The sequence below is a fragment of the Rhea americana genome, unplaced genomic scaffold (assembly GCF_003343005.1).
Source record: "Rhea americana isolate MKP2758 unplaced genomic scaffold, rheAme1 scaffold_278, whole genome shotgun sequence".
NCBI lineage: Eukaryota > Metazoa > Chordata > Aves > Rheiformes > Rheidae > Rhea > Rhea americana.
Window position 1 is genome coordinate 1,071,100 of NW_028186399.1, and position 15,578 is coordinate 1,086,677.

The 15,578-nt window shown below is 61.4% G+C and overlaps 3 protein-coding genes across 3 annotated transcripts in view; all 3 read left to right on the forward strand.

Moving 5' to 3' along the window:
* The window catches only part of LOC146593895 (uncharacterized), a 3,701-nt gene extending 684 nt beyond the window's left edge, over positions 1 to 3,017 (forward strand). The window contains exon 2 of the mRNA XM_085308545.1: positions 1,544 to 3,017. Coding sequence (XP_085164671.1) covers positions 1,544 to 2,662 — 1,119 coding nt within the window. The 3' untranslated portion in view covers positions 2,663 to 3,017. The remainder of the gene's footprint in view (positions 1 to 1,543) is intronic.
* Positions 3,018 to 6,172: 3,155 nt separating this feature from the next.
* On the forward strand, positions 6,173 to 10,885 carry DOHH (deoxyhypusine hydroxylase). The gene is made up of 5 exons (XM_085308546.1): positions 6,173 to 6,296; positions 6,978 to 7,343; positions 7,888 to 7,964; positions 8,315 to 8,552; positions 9,735 to 10,885. The coding sequence occupies exons 2-5, from the start codon at positions 7,070 to 7,072 to the stop codon at positions 10,049 to 10,051; spliced, it is 906 nt and encodes a 301-aa protein (XP_085164672.1). The 5' UTR covers positions 6,173 to 6,296; positions 6,978 to 7,069; the 3' UTR covers positions 10,052 to 10,885.
* A 2,213-nt stretch (positions 10,886 to 13,098) lies between these two features.
* Positions 13,099 to 14,079, forward strand: SMIM44 (small integral membrane protein 44). The gene is made up of 2 exons (XM_085308572.1): positions 13,099 to 13,502; positions 13,806 to 14,079. The coding sequence occupies exons 1-2, from the start codon at positions 13,253 to 13,255 to the stop codon at positions 14,027 to 14,029; spliced, it is 474 nt and encodes a 157-aa protein (XP_085164698.1). The 5' UTR covers positions 13,099 to 13,252; the 3' UTR covers positions 14,030 to 14,079.
* Positions 14,080 to 15,578: the final 1,499 nt, after the last annotated feature.

Below are 15,578 nucleotides of genomic sequence, written 5' to 3' on the forward strand. Positions count from 1 at the left end.
GAAGGGGGGGCGCGGGGGACATGAAATGCATAAGATCTGGGGTGATATAGGGGGACACAAAGAACACGGGGGTGCAGGGGACAAGGGGGGCACGAATGACGGGGGCACAGGGGTGCGAGGGGCATGAAGGGCATGAAAGATATGGGGCCATAGGGAGACACAAAGAACGGGGGGATGTGGGGCAACATAAACGACACAGGGGATGGCGACACAAAGGATAGGGCAGAGGGGATGGGGGACATGAAGGACATTAAAAATGTGAAGACGGGGACATGCAGGAAAGAGTACTGGAGACCTAAAGGACATGAAACATGGGGACATGGGGACATGGATTCTGGGGTCACAAAGGACACGGACAATACAGGGACACGGAGGGCACAAAGGATGGGGGACATAAGGATACAGGGGACATGAAGGATGTGAAAGATATGGGGACACGAGGGGGCACAAAGGATGTGGGGCAACACAAAGGACATGGGAGACAGGGGACATGGGGGACATGAAGGACAGAAAGGATGGGAGGARCACAAGGGACAAGGGACATGAGGGACACAGGAACATGATGGGTGGGGGGATGTGAAAGACAGGCGGCCTGAAAATGGGGTAACCCAGTGGACATGAAGGGTGGGAGATATGAAGGCTGGGGGGACTTGGCACATGAAGGACACAGGGGACACGAAGGACAGAGGGAAACAMAGAGCAAGGACATAGGGTGCATGGGCACTGGACACAAAGGATGGGGGACATGAAGGACGAGAGACAGGAAGGACATAGGAGAAATGGATGGAAGGACAGCGAGGGCACAAAGGACTTGGGGCATGAAGAAGACAGGGAAGGCAAAGGACAGAGACATGAAGGTTGAGAGGGACAGAGAATAGAGAGGAAGGCCAAAGGAAACAGGACATGAAGGACGAGGGGCATGAGGGATGCGAGATAAAACACGAGAGACACAAAGGGTGGGGGGACAYGAAGGAGAGGGGATGCAAAGGACAAAGGGACCTGAAGGACCTGGGGATATGTATGGGGGGGGGAGAAGGTGGCAGCAGGGAGGGGACCTCTGGGAGGAAATGCTGTGAGCTCACTTTCTGTGGCAGCCAGGAAGGCAAAACAAGCCTCCTTTCCGATTAAAGATGTTTTTTAGAATTTAAAAACAGATAGAAAGACAGTTCCCCCTTGGCAAACCAGGAACACAGGATGATAATTCCTGCTTCCAAATAACTACCAAACCTGCATTTCACTGTCCTGCAAGAAAGTGAATAATAGTTGTTTAAAAATAAAGAAAAAACATGTTGACTGCCTTCCGAAAGGATTCTTTTTTTTCCCCAGAAAGTTTCTCCTATGTGAAATTTGGACTTTTTGTCCAGATTCATCTAGGGAAAAAATGATGCAGATTTTCCCTGTGAGGAGGGGACTGAATATTTGGGTAGCGCTCGGAGATTCTGCAAATGCAATTTGATGGAGGTGCAGTGAATCATGAAGAGCAGGGTGGGGGCCTGGGCGCAACGCCATCTCATGCCTGTGTTGTCTTCCCGTGACGTTGCAGCTCCTGATCGCTCGCCGGAGGAGAACCAGCTGTTATTTCTACCCCCGCGCATGGCCCAGCATCAGGAACGCAGACTGGTGGGAACGGGTGGTCATGAARGAATTCCGGCCCCAGGACTGGCTGGAGAAGTTTCGGATGTCCAAGGAGACCTTCTTCTATGTATGTAACCAGCTGCGGCCAGGGCTGGCTCATCATGGTGCCCACTTTCACTCCACGCTGCCCCTGGAGAAGAGAGTCGCCGTGGCCCTGTGGCACTTGGCCACCAACGTGGAGTATCAGACTATCAGCCCACTCTTCGGCGTGGGACCTGCCACGGTTCAGACATGTGTCAGGGAGGTGAGTTACGCCGTGGTCTTGCTGCTAAAGCCACTCTACCTTCGTCTGCCCAACGAGAAGGAGCTGGAGAACATGGTGCGCATCTTCCGTGCCCGCTGGGGCTTCCCGCACTGCATCGGTGCCTTGGACAGCCTTCACATCCCCATCAACCCACCTCTGCGTCTCAGCGCTGACTACTGCAATGGCCAGGGTTGGCACTCCATCCTGACGCAGGCCACCGTGGATGGGCTGGGCCAGTTCTGGGACGTCTCCACTGCCTTCCCTGGCAGCATGGAGAACAGCGCTGTGCTGGAGAGCTCCAGCTTGTGGGTGCTGGCCAAGGAGGGCCGGCTGTGCCCTAACCCTCCCAAACATTTCATGGGGAAGGCACAGAAATATGTGCTGCTGGGTGATGCCACCTACCCCTTGCAAGACTGGATACTCAAGCCTTACCAGGAGGATGAGAACCTCACTCAGCGGCAGCTGCAGTTCAACTACCGCCTCAAGCGGGCGCATAGCGTGATTGAGAACGCCTTCCTCCGCCTCAAGGCTCGCTGGCAGATCCTCCTGAAGTGTGATGACTGCAGCCTGGAGCTGCTGCCCACCCTCGTCCTCGCCTGTTGCATCCTGCACAACGTGTGCGAAGCTCATGACAACCCCTTTAACGAGGAGTGGCTGGAGGGCACSGAGCCAACCGAGCTGCCCAAACCATGCCAGCCCGCGCCTGCMTCCATGGAAGATGGTCGGGCTGAGCAAGTGCGCGAGCTGATGTGCCAGTATTTTGAGACCTGCGGGGAGGGCTGATAGGGAGGAAGAAGCAGCCATGCACATCCTTGCTCGCAGACTTCCCATGAACTGCAGTGAACGTGACCGGAGCCCAGTGATACCGGGCTGTTGAACAAGGACTGCATCCTCTTGTGTTCTGCAAAATGCTACCAGCAGAGCAAGGAAGGCTGTCGGATRGGCTGGATGGACCAGTCTTTGCTGGCTCAGTTGCTTGCAGGAGGGAGGCCAGCTGCATCACGATAATACTGTTTTTGCCATGGTGATTTCAGGCAGTGGAATGTACTTCTTGCCCTTGTTCTCTTCCAGGATTTCAATGATCTTGTGATGTGTTCTGTGCTGTATAAATAAAACAGGGATCTAGGTTTGGCTAGAAGGAGGGCTGTCTGTTTTTCCCTTTCTCTACAGGATAAATGCGGGTCTGTAGAGCACAGGGTGAGCGGAAGGAGTTGGCCTGCCATTATGGAAGCTGTGTGATTTCCATCACTGCTGGTGACCAGGGCCTGAAGGAAGGAGCAGCCAGAGCTCAGATCTGCATGAAGTGCCCTGAATGCCAGTGCTTCTGCCTCAGTGTTTGTCCAAACTGGGACACACTTGGATGCTGAGGTAGGAGGCCACAACCTAACAGCTATTAGCTGTGTTACAGTAATGTCAACCAGCCACGCTGAGCTCAGGAGCTCACTGTAGTGACATATTAAGAAAGTCTCTGTTGCAAGGGTGCTATGCTCAGACCTGAAATCAGGAGACCTGAAATCAGAAGGCAAAACTCCTTTGGGGTTATGAAACTTATATAAATATACCTGGGAGAGGAAGGGAAGAAAGAGGCAGAGAAAAGCARTAAGTTGCCTGGGGCTAGCCCGGGAGTCAGTCTGCAAACTGCTGCTCTGGCATCTGGTCAGCTAGTTTGTGCTCTCCCCGCTTGGGCAGGCTGAGCYGTCTCCAGCCTCTGATCCAAGCTCCATCCCCTTCCTCACTTGGGGCTGCTGCCACGGTCTGCGGTTTGGCCCAGAAAGTCCCTCCCCATCTGCACCCTCTGTGCAGCTGAGGTCTGGGCAGTGCCGGTGCCTCTGAGCTCTGTTAGGTGTGACATAAGGAGAGAYGGCAGCAAGATGTGAGACAGAAGCAGGACCCAAGGCTGCTTCTGGAAGAGCAGGACTCTCCGAAGCAGCCTCATGAGCCTCTGCAGAGATCTTGCCTGTAGTGAAATACAAGCATCTGCTCACACMTCTGCAAGGAAGGGCAGGGCAGATGCACCGCTGGCCAGATTCCAGCCTGGCTGTAGCCCACAGCACTGCCGTGATTAGAAACGCACGGCTCTGCCTGATATCGTCTGAGAAATCAAGCTGCTGTGGTTTACTCCTCTACTGTCCTCCTGCCAGAGGCGAGAGCCCCATGGCGCACCGCCTCGGCCATGCCAGGGCAGAGCACAAAGGCACYTTCATCAGCACTTTAGGTGAAGGAGGTAGGCGGGGGAACGGCACAGGCACGTCTCGCTGTGCCACCCGTCCTACCGAGATGGTATCCTGAGCCTTACGGCTCAGCAGGCAGCTGGGGCTGTAACAACATGGGGCGCCCCAGTTTGAGGTGCGTGGCAGAGCTCTCGGGGGCATGGACAGTGATGCCCCGGACCATCAGCAGTAGGTCGKTTGCCACCTCCCCATCTCACCTCAGCCAGACTGAACCACATTGGCTTGAACCCCAAATTTCAGCCTCCTGGCAAAAGGCATTGGAGTGGTGGTGTGGGCTGCCCAGCTGCAGCAGGTACAGCCAGACCTGGATGGGGCCTGTTTGCAGCCTGCTCCCTCCTCACACTTGTGCCAGCATTTGATGACCTGTTTATCATGGAAATTTAGTGGTTCTCTCTGTTTTGCATCAAAAAAGTGACTGCATAGTCAGAAGGATCTGGTGATGCTGGCAAGCTGGGGGAGTATGAAAGGTGTTATGCTAGGGTCCATGGCAAAGGGCAATTTGGGAACTCCATGCAGCTTGTTTCAGCCCAAAGGCACCCCCTTGCATCTTGGCAAGAAAACTTTTTTTTTTTTTTTTTTTTTTTTGTAAATGTGCTTATAGGCTCAGCCATTGATTTTAAAACACAACAGAGATTTTTCTTCTCTCTAAGAGCTGCAGTTTGAAAGGACACAGACCCTGCATGGTATGGTGAACTAGCCATAGTCTGGCTTTGTCCCTGCATCGCAAAAGGGGAATCTCGCCTTTTGTTACACAAAAAGGCATTTCTCAACTCAGCACTAACTCCAGCAGGGGTTGGAGTTAACTAACTCACTGGGGTTGCCTTCCTGAAGCTCCCAGCTTTCTTTCCTGGCCCAGAGCAAAGGAAACAGTTCTCTATGGCTGAGCATGAGAATCACAACACCCCTAGCCTCATTCCTGTTGCATGCTGGTGCAAATCGCAACGGAAAATCAGGATCACCGAGAGCGGAGTGGGTGGGAAGGAGCCACCTGGAACATGCTCAGCTCACGTTAGCAGCGGATGATGGCGCGTGTTGTTGTGGCCGGATCAGTATCGTGTGCCCTTTGTGCCAAGCTCCTGCTTCGATGGAAGTGTTTGTGYGCGGCAGCAGTAGCGCGGACGTGACAGTAGTGTGCTTCTGCGCTGGCTGGGGTGCCGCAAGCGGGGCCGTGCCCTGGGCTGACTCTCGGAGGCAGGTASCGCACAGGGTGCTGGAATTGAAACAATGAAGGCAGCACACGGCACTTGCACTGCTGGGAGACGCTGGGCTTTTCCCAAGTGCCACGAATTCAAAAATCATACAGAAAACAAAAATGTCTGTGAGCTTGGAGCACCAACCAGAGGAGGAAAGAGAGTTATTTCTGCTCCTGTGCTTGGGGTGATGGGGCAGCCCAGGGAGCGATGGGGCGGCCCAGGGAGCGATGGGGCGGCCTGGAGGGCAGGGGGGGCAGCCTTGGGGGGCAATGCAGGAGCCCAGGGAGCAATGGGGCAGCCTTGGGAGTGATGGGGCAGCCCAGGGAGCGATGGGGCTGCCCAGGGGGCACGGAGGGCAGCCTTGGGGGGCAATGCGGGAGCCCAGGGAGCGATGGGGCMGCCYWGRGRRSSAWKGSGSRRSCYYRGGGRGCRATGSGGSRGCCCAGGGAGYGATGGGGCRGCCTTGGGGGGCAATGCAGGAGCCCAGGAAGCGATGGGGCAGCCTTGGGAGTGATGGGGCAGCCCAAGGTGCGATGGGGCTGCCCGGGGGGCAGTGGGGCAGCCTTGGGGGGCAATGCGGGAGCCCAGGGAGCGATGGGGCAGCCCGGGGGGCAGTGGGGCAGCCCTGGGAAGGTGATGGGGCAGCCTCGGGGGGAAAATGGACAACCTCGGGGTGGGGAGATGGGGCAGCTCGGGGTGTGACAGAGTAGCTGGGAGGCGATGGGGGGCGATGGGGCAGCGCCGGGGAAGGCTCCCCCCCCCCCCGCTGCAGGCCTCTGGGCCTGGGCCTGGCCGCCACTGCGCATGCGCCGCGCCTCTGCCGCAACGCCGCGGGACGGCGCTGCCCGCCCCGGGCCGCTCCCACTCGGCGGGGGGAGGCGGATGCGGCCGCCCACGTGGGCGCACGGTGGCCTCGCCGCCCCCACCCGGAAGCTGCGATGGTACGAGCCGGCCGGCGTGGTCACGTGGGAGCGGCTGCGATGGCGGCGCGCGGTGAGTGCGGGGCGGAACCGGGTGTCGGGCCCGGCCCGGCCCGGCCCGGCCGCTGCGGACCCGGTCTGGGCCCGCTCGGCCTGGCCCGTCTCAGGCGTCCGGCCCAGCCCCGCGGGTGTCCGGTCCTTGTCTTCTCTCGGGGGATCCGGTCCGGTCGCCGGGCCGTCTCCGGGGTTCCTGGCCCAGCCAGCTCCGGYCCGGTCCTGGCCCCGGGGATGAGGCTCGGTCTCCGCTCTGGCCCGGCCCGGCCACCGCATCCGCCTGGAAGGGGTCGAGTTCGGTTCGGTCCGTCCCGGCAGGGGGAGGTGTTCGGCGGTTGAGCTGGGCCTTGTTTGGTCCGGTCCTGGTCCGGTCCAGGCCTGTCCCTCGGAGCTAGGTTGAATCCAGTCTGGCTCTACTCAGTCCCTTCTGGCAGATCCGATCCTGCCTGGTCCCGGAGGTGCGATTCTGCCCAGCTGACCTGCACGGGGTTGGGGTTCGCCATCTCCGCGCCTGGCCTCTCCCCGGGGAGCTGCTGCAAGCATCAGGCCCAGCAGRGCTGGGGCCAAACAGGACCTGGTCTGTTGTCCCCCATCCCTGAGGGACCCTGCTGGACGCTGGAGATGTCCCCATCCCTGGAGAAGGCCCTGGCTGCAGCCTGGCTGATCCATGCGCACTTCTGATCCTCTTCCCCTTGCGCAGGTGGCTGCGGAGTGTGACGGGAGGAGAGTGCCACTGGGAGAGAGTCCTGCTGGAGGCTTGYGTGCGACCAGCTTTCTGCTGCTGCCAGCACCATGGTGACGGAGAAGGAGGTGGAGGCCATCGGCCAGACGCTGGTGGATGCAACACAGCCGCTGCCAGCTCGCTTCCGGGCCCTCTTCACCCTGCGCAACGTGGGCGGCCGCGCGGCCGTGGACTGGATCAGCCGAGCCTTCGAGGACAGCTCTGCCCTGCTGAAGCATGAGCTGGCGTACTGCCTGGGCCAGATGCAGGATGAAGCAGCCATCCCGGTGCTGGTCCAGGTGCTGAAGGACACCCGCCAGGAGCCCATGGTCAGGCACGAGGCAGGTATGATGGCTTGAGGTTCGCGTGCTTTCAGGCTGCCCTTGTGGCTGTGGGTGCAGAGGAAGTGTGTGGCCTGTGAGTGGAGCTGTGGGTGCTTCCTGAGGTAGTGAGCAGCTTGTGATGGCCCTGTGAGGCCTAATCCAACCTGCCTTTGCTACTTGCTGGCCATTTCTGCTGGCATCCAGCAGTGGGAATGTTCCTTGTCACCAAGCTGGGCCTAAGAGGGATCTGGGAGGCACCATGGAGCCTCTGTTGAAATACACTTTTTTTTTTCTTTTGAGTATCATGGCTTGGAAAATGCTAAATCCTCCAGCCAGGCCAGCTGTCCAAGCCTCCCCCCTCCTGCTGGCCGAGGTGCCACCTACCATGCTTGTTTGCATGGCTGTACCCTTTAAGATCTGTCCGAGTCAGGCCCCTGCCTGTCAGAGCAGGGCAAGGCCTGACCGGAGGGTGCRGCAGGGTCCTCTTCGCCCACTGTCTGTAAGTGAGCAGGGGCACCTCGCTTCCTTGGATATCTTAGTAACGTCCTGACATGTCCTTCCTTAAGGTGAAGCCTTGGGTGCTATTGGGAATTCCGATGTGCTGGATGTCCTGAAATGCTATTCGGAAGATCCTGTGGTTGAGGTGAGGCTCTCTGGGAGCTTGTTTCCCATGGGGTTCAGTGCTGCTGGTGATGAAGCATGATGAAACAGGTCTCCCTGGAGCTTGGACTGTGCTGGGGGTAGTCGCTCCTGACCAGCATCATGAGCTGTGTCTTGGTGTGTGCCAGCRTCCAGCATCATGTCCTTCAGATGGGAGTGTCCCAGATCAGCAGCACGTGGTTGCTGTCAGAGCTGAGTGATGAGGAGGTGGAGTTGAGTGGTTCATGGGATGTCTGATCTGCCCAGCCTGGCTGTGGTAGGGAAGCCCTGGGCACGCGCCAGGAGCGCTTCAGAGTCTGTCTTGCAACCAGGGTCCTGTCTCTGTCCGTGCAGGTGGCAGAGACCTGTCAGCTGGCCGTGAAGAGGCTGGAGTGGCTTCAGGAGAACAAGGAGGAGCCAGGCACCAGCCCCTACCTGTCGGTGGATCCCGCTCCCCCTGCTGAGGAGACAGACATTGCCAAACTCCGTGAAACTCTCCTGGACGAGTCACACACYCTGTTTGACCGCTACAGGGCCATGTTTGCCCTGCGAAACTTGGGGGGCCGGGAGGCAGTGCTGGCGCTGGCTGATGGTAAGGGCCAGCCTGGGGCTGTCCGCTCTGTGCTTGCTATTAGTCTGTACAAGTTAAACCAGGGTTGGCGCTTCCCAAATCCAGGGCTGCCAGAGCCACAGGGCTCCAGGTAAGTTCCTCACGTTGCTGTTTCTAGRGCTGTTGTTCCACTGCTTGCTTGCCGTGACAAAAGAGCAGCATCATAACAGGTTTGGTGCTCTCTGGAAGCCCTTTCTTGGGAAGCTGAAAGATCTTGGGTGTCTTCCATCCTGCCTGGTGTTTAATAGCACCCTTTCCTTCCTCCAGTCCTCCTTTYTCTGTGGGTCCCGGTGGGAGAGGGTGTGGCCTGTAATGCTGGTGTTAGATTTGCCAGTCTGACCTGGCATTTTCTGGTGGGACCTGTGTAACTGGCTGCTGGAGACCTGTCCTGGAAATGCAGAGGTCAGCCAGCCTCATCCTTGGTTTGGAAATAGTTCTGGGGACAGGAATGAATGTCTCCTGCATGGGGAAGGGGCACAGCACAGCCTAGAACCGCTGTGTCCCCTCCACCAGCCCAAGAGAAGTGGACGAGGCTCTCCGGCCATCCAGTGCAGGCCAAGGGTGTGTCTGTGTGGTGAAATGAGGTGTGCAGTGATCTGTGAGCTTGTGCCGTGGCATCTCGGTCCTGCAGGAGTTTCTCTGCAGCCCCGTGGGGCTTGGGGCTGTGACTGTGCTGCTGGTCTGCTCTGGGCTCCCTCAGCCGGTAGGAAACGGCCCATGGGCAGCGCAGCCCCGTGGGGCGAGCGAAGGCACCCGCTGGGCTGGTGGGTACAGCGCTGTGCCTTGCCCTGGTCCCGAGGGGGTGTCTCGYGCCCGCGCCGTGCCCCGAGGCAGCGCTGTGGGCACACGACCGCTCTCGGTGATCAGGGTGCTGGACGCTGTGGGGTCAGGGTGTCTAGCTGGGGCGATGGCCGTACTTTGCGAGGGAGCAATGTGGGATCAGCGCCCTGGGGGACGGTGCTCCTCCCTCTGAGCRCTTTGACTCTGTCCCCAAGTCCCTGGTGGGCCAGGCGTGCTGGCCACTTACTCCACCACTGGGCCAACCTGCCACTCAGCAGCTGACCGCTGCCAGTTGCTGCCCCTCTTGGATGGGGAGGGTCTGGTCGAGCACCCCAGCATGCGTGGGGGGGTCCGTGGTGGCTCACTCCTGCCTCCTCCCCGCAGGCCTGCGGTGCGGCAGCGCCCTCCTCCGCCACGAGATCGGCTAYGTGCTGGGCCAGATGCAGCACGAGGCCTGCGTCCCGCAGCTGACGGCCGCTCTGCAGAGCCGCGCTGAGAGCCCCATGGTGCGCCACGAGTGTGCTGAGGCCCTGGGCTCCATCGCCCAGGCGTCCTGCCTGGAGACCCTGCGGGCCTTTGCCCACGACGAGGAGAGGGTGGTGCGAGAGAGCTGCGAGGTGGCGTTGGACATGTACGAGTACGAGAACAGCTCCCAGTTCCAGTACGCGGACGGACTCTGCAAGCTGCAGGCCTCCGCCTGAGCCCTCRGAAGGGGAGCGCTGGCTGGGGTGAGCTACCCGCCTCCCCTGCCCTACGTGGCCACTTCCATCGACACACAAGGCTGGATCTGCGCCCTGCCCTGGTGTAGATGAAGGAGGGACCGGCTTTTGCTCTCTGGCAACATTAYGGCCTGTTTCTTCCTTCAAATCCAGACTGAGCTGCTACTTGGCCCCTGTTTCCTGGACCTGCCCCCCTTTTCTTTTGCTGGTAGAATCGGCGTTGCCTGCCTGCAGCCCATCTTGAGGCTGGGGCTGGGTGGGCTCTTCTCTGCATGTCAGAGCCCATCACAGYTGTGTGGGGCCTGGGGCTGCTCTGGGACTGCCCTGCCATGGCAGCTTGGTTCAAAAAGGCTCTGCTTACCTTGTTTTAGCTTTTCCGGAGGGGCTGGGGTTGGCTTCGGGCCATCAGTCTCATGGGTTGTAGCTATGCARTGTCTAGAAATTGCTCCTGCTGTTGGTGCGGAGACGGATTCCTCCTTGCCATCACAGCTGCAGGGATGGTGGAGGAGCTGGTGTGGGTTTGGCCTCTCCTGTCAGGGCAGGCTTCTGTGGTTGCAGCAGCCTTTGCCCTAGGTTGGAGGTTGTTTCATGGCAAAGTCTGAAAGATTTGGCCACGATTTTTCTTTCTGCAGGGAACCGCTCTGTGATTAGGGCTTACAGGGTGAGGCAGAGCCTGCCCAGACTTTCCTTGTGTTTAACCAGACCTGGCAGGGCTGAGGCTGGTGTCTCCTGCCATCACCCAGCACCCAAATGCCCTGGGCTGCCCCAGTGTGGATGTGTGGTCTGGGAGGAAATAAAACGCTGGCCTTGTGCGTCGCCACGTGAGTCGAGCCGTGATTTCGCCCTGTTCGGCTGGGTGTGTACCCAGTGCTGCAGGGTTGGGACGAGGCTGGCGGTTCCTGCAGCTGCTGCTGTGGGGAAGAGCGTGGGGGGGACCCTGATGGCACAGGGGCAGAGGCCTTCTCCCCACGACACCCTGGCCCCAGCCGGCACATGGGGCAGACGTCGCCCAAGGGATGGCTCGTAACTCGGTGCTCCGGGAGCCCAGAGTGGTGCTGCCCAGCAGGGAGAGCCACACGGGCAGTGCCCGCACGGGGCACCTGCGGCCGGTCCTGCGAGGTGGCTGAGCTGCGYGGGGAGCAGCTGCCTGCCTCCTGCTTACAGGTGCTTTTCCCTTGGCCAAAGTCACTTTATGAGTCACTCTCACAAGCTAAATCCTCTTAGTCCTTAAAGCTACTGCTTCCCTGGCAAGGTGGCCGGCTCGGTGTCCCCAGGRCTCTGGTGCCTGGGTGGAGGGGAAAGCCCCAGCCGCAGTCTGGTCCAGTTCAGGACTCCATGGAAGGGGCTTTTACTGGAGATGCAACGATATCAGTCGCCTGTTCGTCCCTACAAGAACCCAGACACATGTGCCTGAGTGCTGTGGCCAGGACTGCTTGTGTGTGACATSGAGGAGAAGGGCCATGGGCTTTGGGTCTTTGCTTCCTCTGTGTTGCTGGCAATGAACTAATGCTTTCATACCCTTTAGGAGCCGGCAGCTGTGATGGGGCTTCTTGCCTTGCTTCMTTCATGCTCTGTAGCTCATGGATGGTAGACAGCAACCTCGCTGGCATTTCCTTGGTTTCGAGCATCTGCGCCCGTCTCTGGGCTCCCGTGGGCCGTGGAAGGTGTAATTTCCCTGGCACTGTGTTATCAGTGGAAGGAAGGCTGCTGCCCGCCCTGTGCTGGGGCCTTATCACAGCACGGGCCTTCGGACACGCAGCGAACACGTTCATCGGCGCTTACCAGCTTGTTTGTCTCCAGTTATTGTACCAGGCTGCTCTAACCCTTGCTCTCTGCTGTTCAGCACTTCCACGTTTCCGTTTGATACTCGTTCAGGCGAGCTAGAGCGTTCCCAGGTCCCTCTGCTGTGAGGTTCGCCTCCGCTTCCCCCCAGCTGCAGAAACCCTCCAGTCCTTCGAACTCCTTTTAAGCCTAAAGTGGAACGAAACTGGCATTTTTGTGGCCACGATCTGGCTGGGGGAGGCCTGGGCGCAGCAGAGCCAGGATGTGTGCTAGGGCCTGGCCCTGGCCTGCGGTGTAGGAGGGTCCAGGCAACGAGCCCTGCCTTGGCACTGCACCCGTAGCTCTGACTCCAGCACTTTAATCTCTCCCTGGCAAACCCACCCTGGGAAAGGATTGTTTTTTTATTATTTTCCAAGGTCATTTGGGCAGCTGGTGCGGGACGATGGCATAGGACCCTGTTGGTCTGGAGCTCGTGRGCATCAGGGCAGGCCCGGGGCGTTGGAGGCTGACCCGTGCCCAGCCCCGAACCCTGCAGTCTCCTGCCCATCAAATCCCAGTGCTGAGGGCATCGTTTCTGKGCGGCATCTGGGCTCTGCACCCCTTTGATCCTCATCAAAGGAGAGATGCTGGGCGCGGAGATGCTGCGCCCAGCGGGTGCATCTGGGAAGATGCTCGGCCGCTCGCCGTGGGTTGCTTTGCTCTCTCCGAAGCCCTTGAGGCGCAGTGGGCTCTGCAAGAAGCACCCTGTCCGCGGACTGCAGCGCCTGCCCCTTTGCCCCACAGCATCCTCCGCCCCAGATCAGAGGGTGGTGGGTGTCCTTGGGAGCGGGTGGCAGGGTGCCGCTGCTGGATTTCACACCATCTGCTCGGGGAATTCAGGGCCTGGCCAGGGATTTAGCCGGGCCCGGGGGGAGCGTGCCTGCGCGCCTTCCTCAGCAGGGCTCTGCGCATCCCTCCCCGGCCCTGCGCTTGGGGGTCCTCTGGGCACCGCCAGTTCCCTGCTCGGAAGGGGGCAGAGATGCCTGCGGCACTGCCCCACAGGTGGATTTGGGGGGTCCCAAGMCATGCTGGGGAGCAAGCGCTCGCCGCCCCCCAGGCTGAGCGTGCTCGGGCTGCGCCCGGATTAACAGGCGTTAAGCTCCTTCCTTCAGATGCTCTGTCCTCTTGCGCTGCAGGGAGGCTGGCGAGCGGCTCCCCGGCACCCAGAGCAGGGTGTCACCCTGCCACCGGGCATGGCGACCCCGCAGTCCGTGCTGGCGGGGTGAGCCGCCCGCTCCCYCCCCGGGCACGCCGCGGGCACACAGCAGGAGTGCCCGGGACCCCGATGCCGCTTCTCCCCTGGGACCCCCGGCACGGTGGAGGCTTCGGTGGCTCTGGGCTGGGGTGCGGGGGCAGCTGGCAATGGCCCTTGTGGGGGACACCGCGGTGGGCAGTGGGACCCTGCTCCCTGGCACGGGGGGAGCACGGCACCTGCTGCAGTCCGCCCCTGAAGAGGACGAGGTGCTGTACGTGGACTACAAGCCCCCAGCCCTGGACAGCATCCGGCTGCCCCGCTACGTCCTCTACCTGGTGATGGCGGCTGTCCTGGTGCTGGTGGTGGCATACGCCATCGTGGGGCACCTCATCAAGGACCTGGTGCACGACTTCGCCGGTGAGTGCGCGGGCTCGGGGCTGCCCGGGACGGGGGTCCGGGGCGGCRTCGAGCTTCCCGACTCCCTACGGGACCGAGTAGTGGTGGTGGGCTTCCCCCAAAGATGGTTTTGACGGGCGGTTGTTTCCTTGGTGGCCTCGGCCCCGCGGGCACTCGCAGCCCCGGCACCAGCGCGGCGGAGCTGGCAGCTTGCAGGCGTTTGCTCCTCGCGGCAGAGGCAGCCCCGTGGCCGGGGYTGGGGACCGGCCCGGCCTCTCCCACCGCGGGGACGCGCCGCTTAGGGCTCCGTCTCTGCCCTTGCAGACTGGGCTTTCGGGCCCAAGCCCGAGGAGGAGAAGGAAGCGATGGCTGAGGGGAACGTCCTGGACGTGGAGTGGYCGGAGGAGGACGAGGCCGTGGCGGCGGAGGAGCAGGAGGGCAGAGGCACCGGAGCGCTGCCAGGCGTGGAAATCCCCCCGGCGCTGCCCTCCGCCACCCCGCGTAACTCCATCTCCTTCGCGGACTCCCGCAAGAAGAGGTTCTTGTAGGGCTCAGGGACGCCCCGCGCACGCTGGGACCCACGTGGCCCCGGCGCCCCGCGGCCGCCCGGCGCTGCAGCCCGCGTYCCCGCTGCTCTGCCCGGTGCCCGCGCAGCCCCTCGCGCGCCCATCGCCGCGGCCCGGCCCGGGAAGGATGCGCAGGCGCCGGCAGCCCCACGGGCCGTGCCGGGGCAGCGCCGTCCTTGGCACAGCCCGGCCCTTATCTCAGGCTCGTACCGAGCCGCCTCCGTCAATAAAGCGATCTGGCTGAGCCCGGGTTGTCGTCCCCCGTGTGACAAGCGCGTGCACGTGGCGGTGGCCAGGACGGTGCCACCTCCCGGCCTGTGCCGGGGGAAAGCCGCGCTCGCGGGTGCGGGAGCAGAGCCGGGCCGGCCCGCGGGGCTCGCGCCCGGTTCCTGCAGGATGCGGCCCCTGGCTGCGTCGCGGCTCGCTGGGCGCAGGTACGACGGACGCACGCGTAGGCTCAGCGACACGCGAGCGTGCACACGTGCGAACAAGCGCTTGTGTGCACGCGCACGCGCACAGGCGTGCACACGTGTGCACGCGCACGCACACGTGTGCACAGGGGAACGCAGGTGCGCACGGGGCACGGACACACACGAACGTCCCCCTGCGCAGCCACCGGCAGCGGCGCACAGGGACCCGCGGTCCGGYGCCGCCGCCYGCCCCGGCGCAGGCACGAACGTGCACAGCTGTGCGGACAGATGTGCGGGCCCACCCGGGCCCGCGGCCGCAGGCAGGCGTGCACACGCTGCCCCGCGTGCCTGCACGCACGCGCGCTCGCCGTGGCCCTGCTTCCGCTGCCGGCTGTGCACCGGCGCCTGATCCGTGCCCTGGACACCGCTGGGCCGAGCCCCCCGCGGATGGGGCAGAGCTCAGCGGCACCCGTGGGTGCTCCCAAAGCCACCCAGGTGGGAGGTGGAGGAGGTGGAGGGGCAAAGCAGCCACAAGCCCCACRTAGCCTGGGGTGCGGGAGTCCATGCCAGCCCCCCGTGGGGCAGCCCTGGGTGCCTGCTGGCCCTGGGGTGCCCCGTGCTGGCTCAGCCCCACTGCCTGCCCCCCAGCTGAYGTTGGCGTGGGTAGGGCCGGCAGTGGGTGCGCCAGCACTGCCTGCCCTGGGTACGGGCTCCAGCCTGGCACCCTGCCCCCTTCCCCGGGGCCTGGAAGACAGATGGAGGTTCCTCATCTATCTGTTCATCCCTCCATCCATCCACTCACCCACCTGTCCATCCATCCTGTTCACTCATCCCTCCACCTATCCATCTGTCCATCCGTCCATCTGTCCGTCCATCCACTCACCCATCCATCTGTCCACCCATCCATTCGTTCATCCACGCACCCACCCACCGCCCGCTGCGGAGGGTAGCAGGTCCCCATGGGCCAAGAGCTTCCCCCGAGGCCAGGGMTGAGCACCTGCAAGATGAAGCTGAGCTTCGGAAGAGCCCTGAGCTCCCCGCAAGGGGCAAATCCTGCCCTCCTGGGCTTYGGGGCAAAACCAACTGTATTTCCAAAAAAAAGGAAAAAGGAAAGAAGGAAG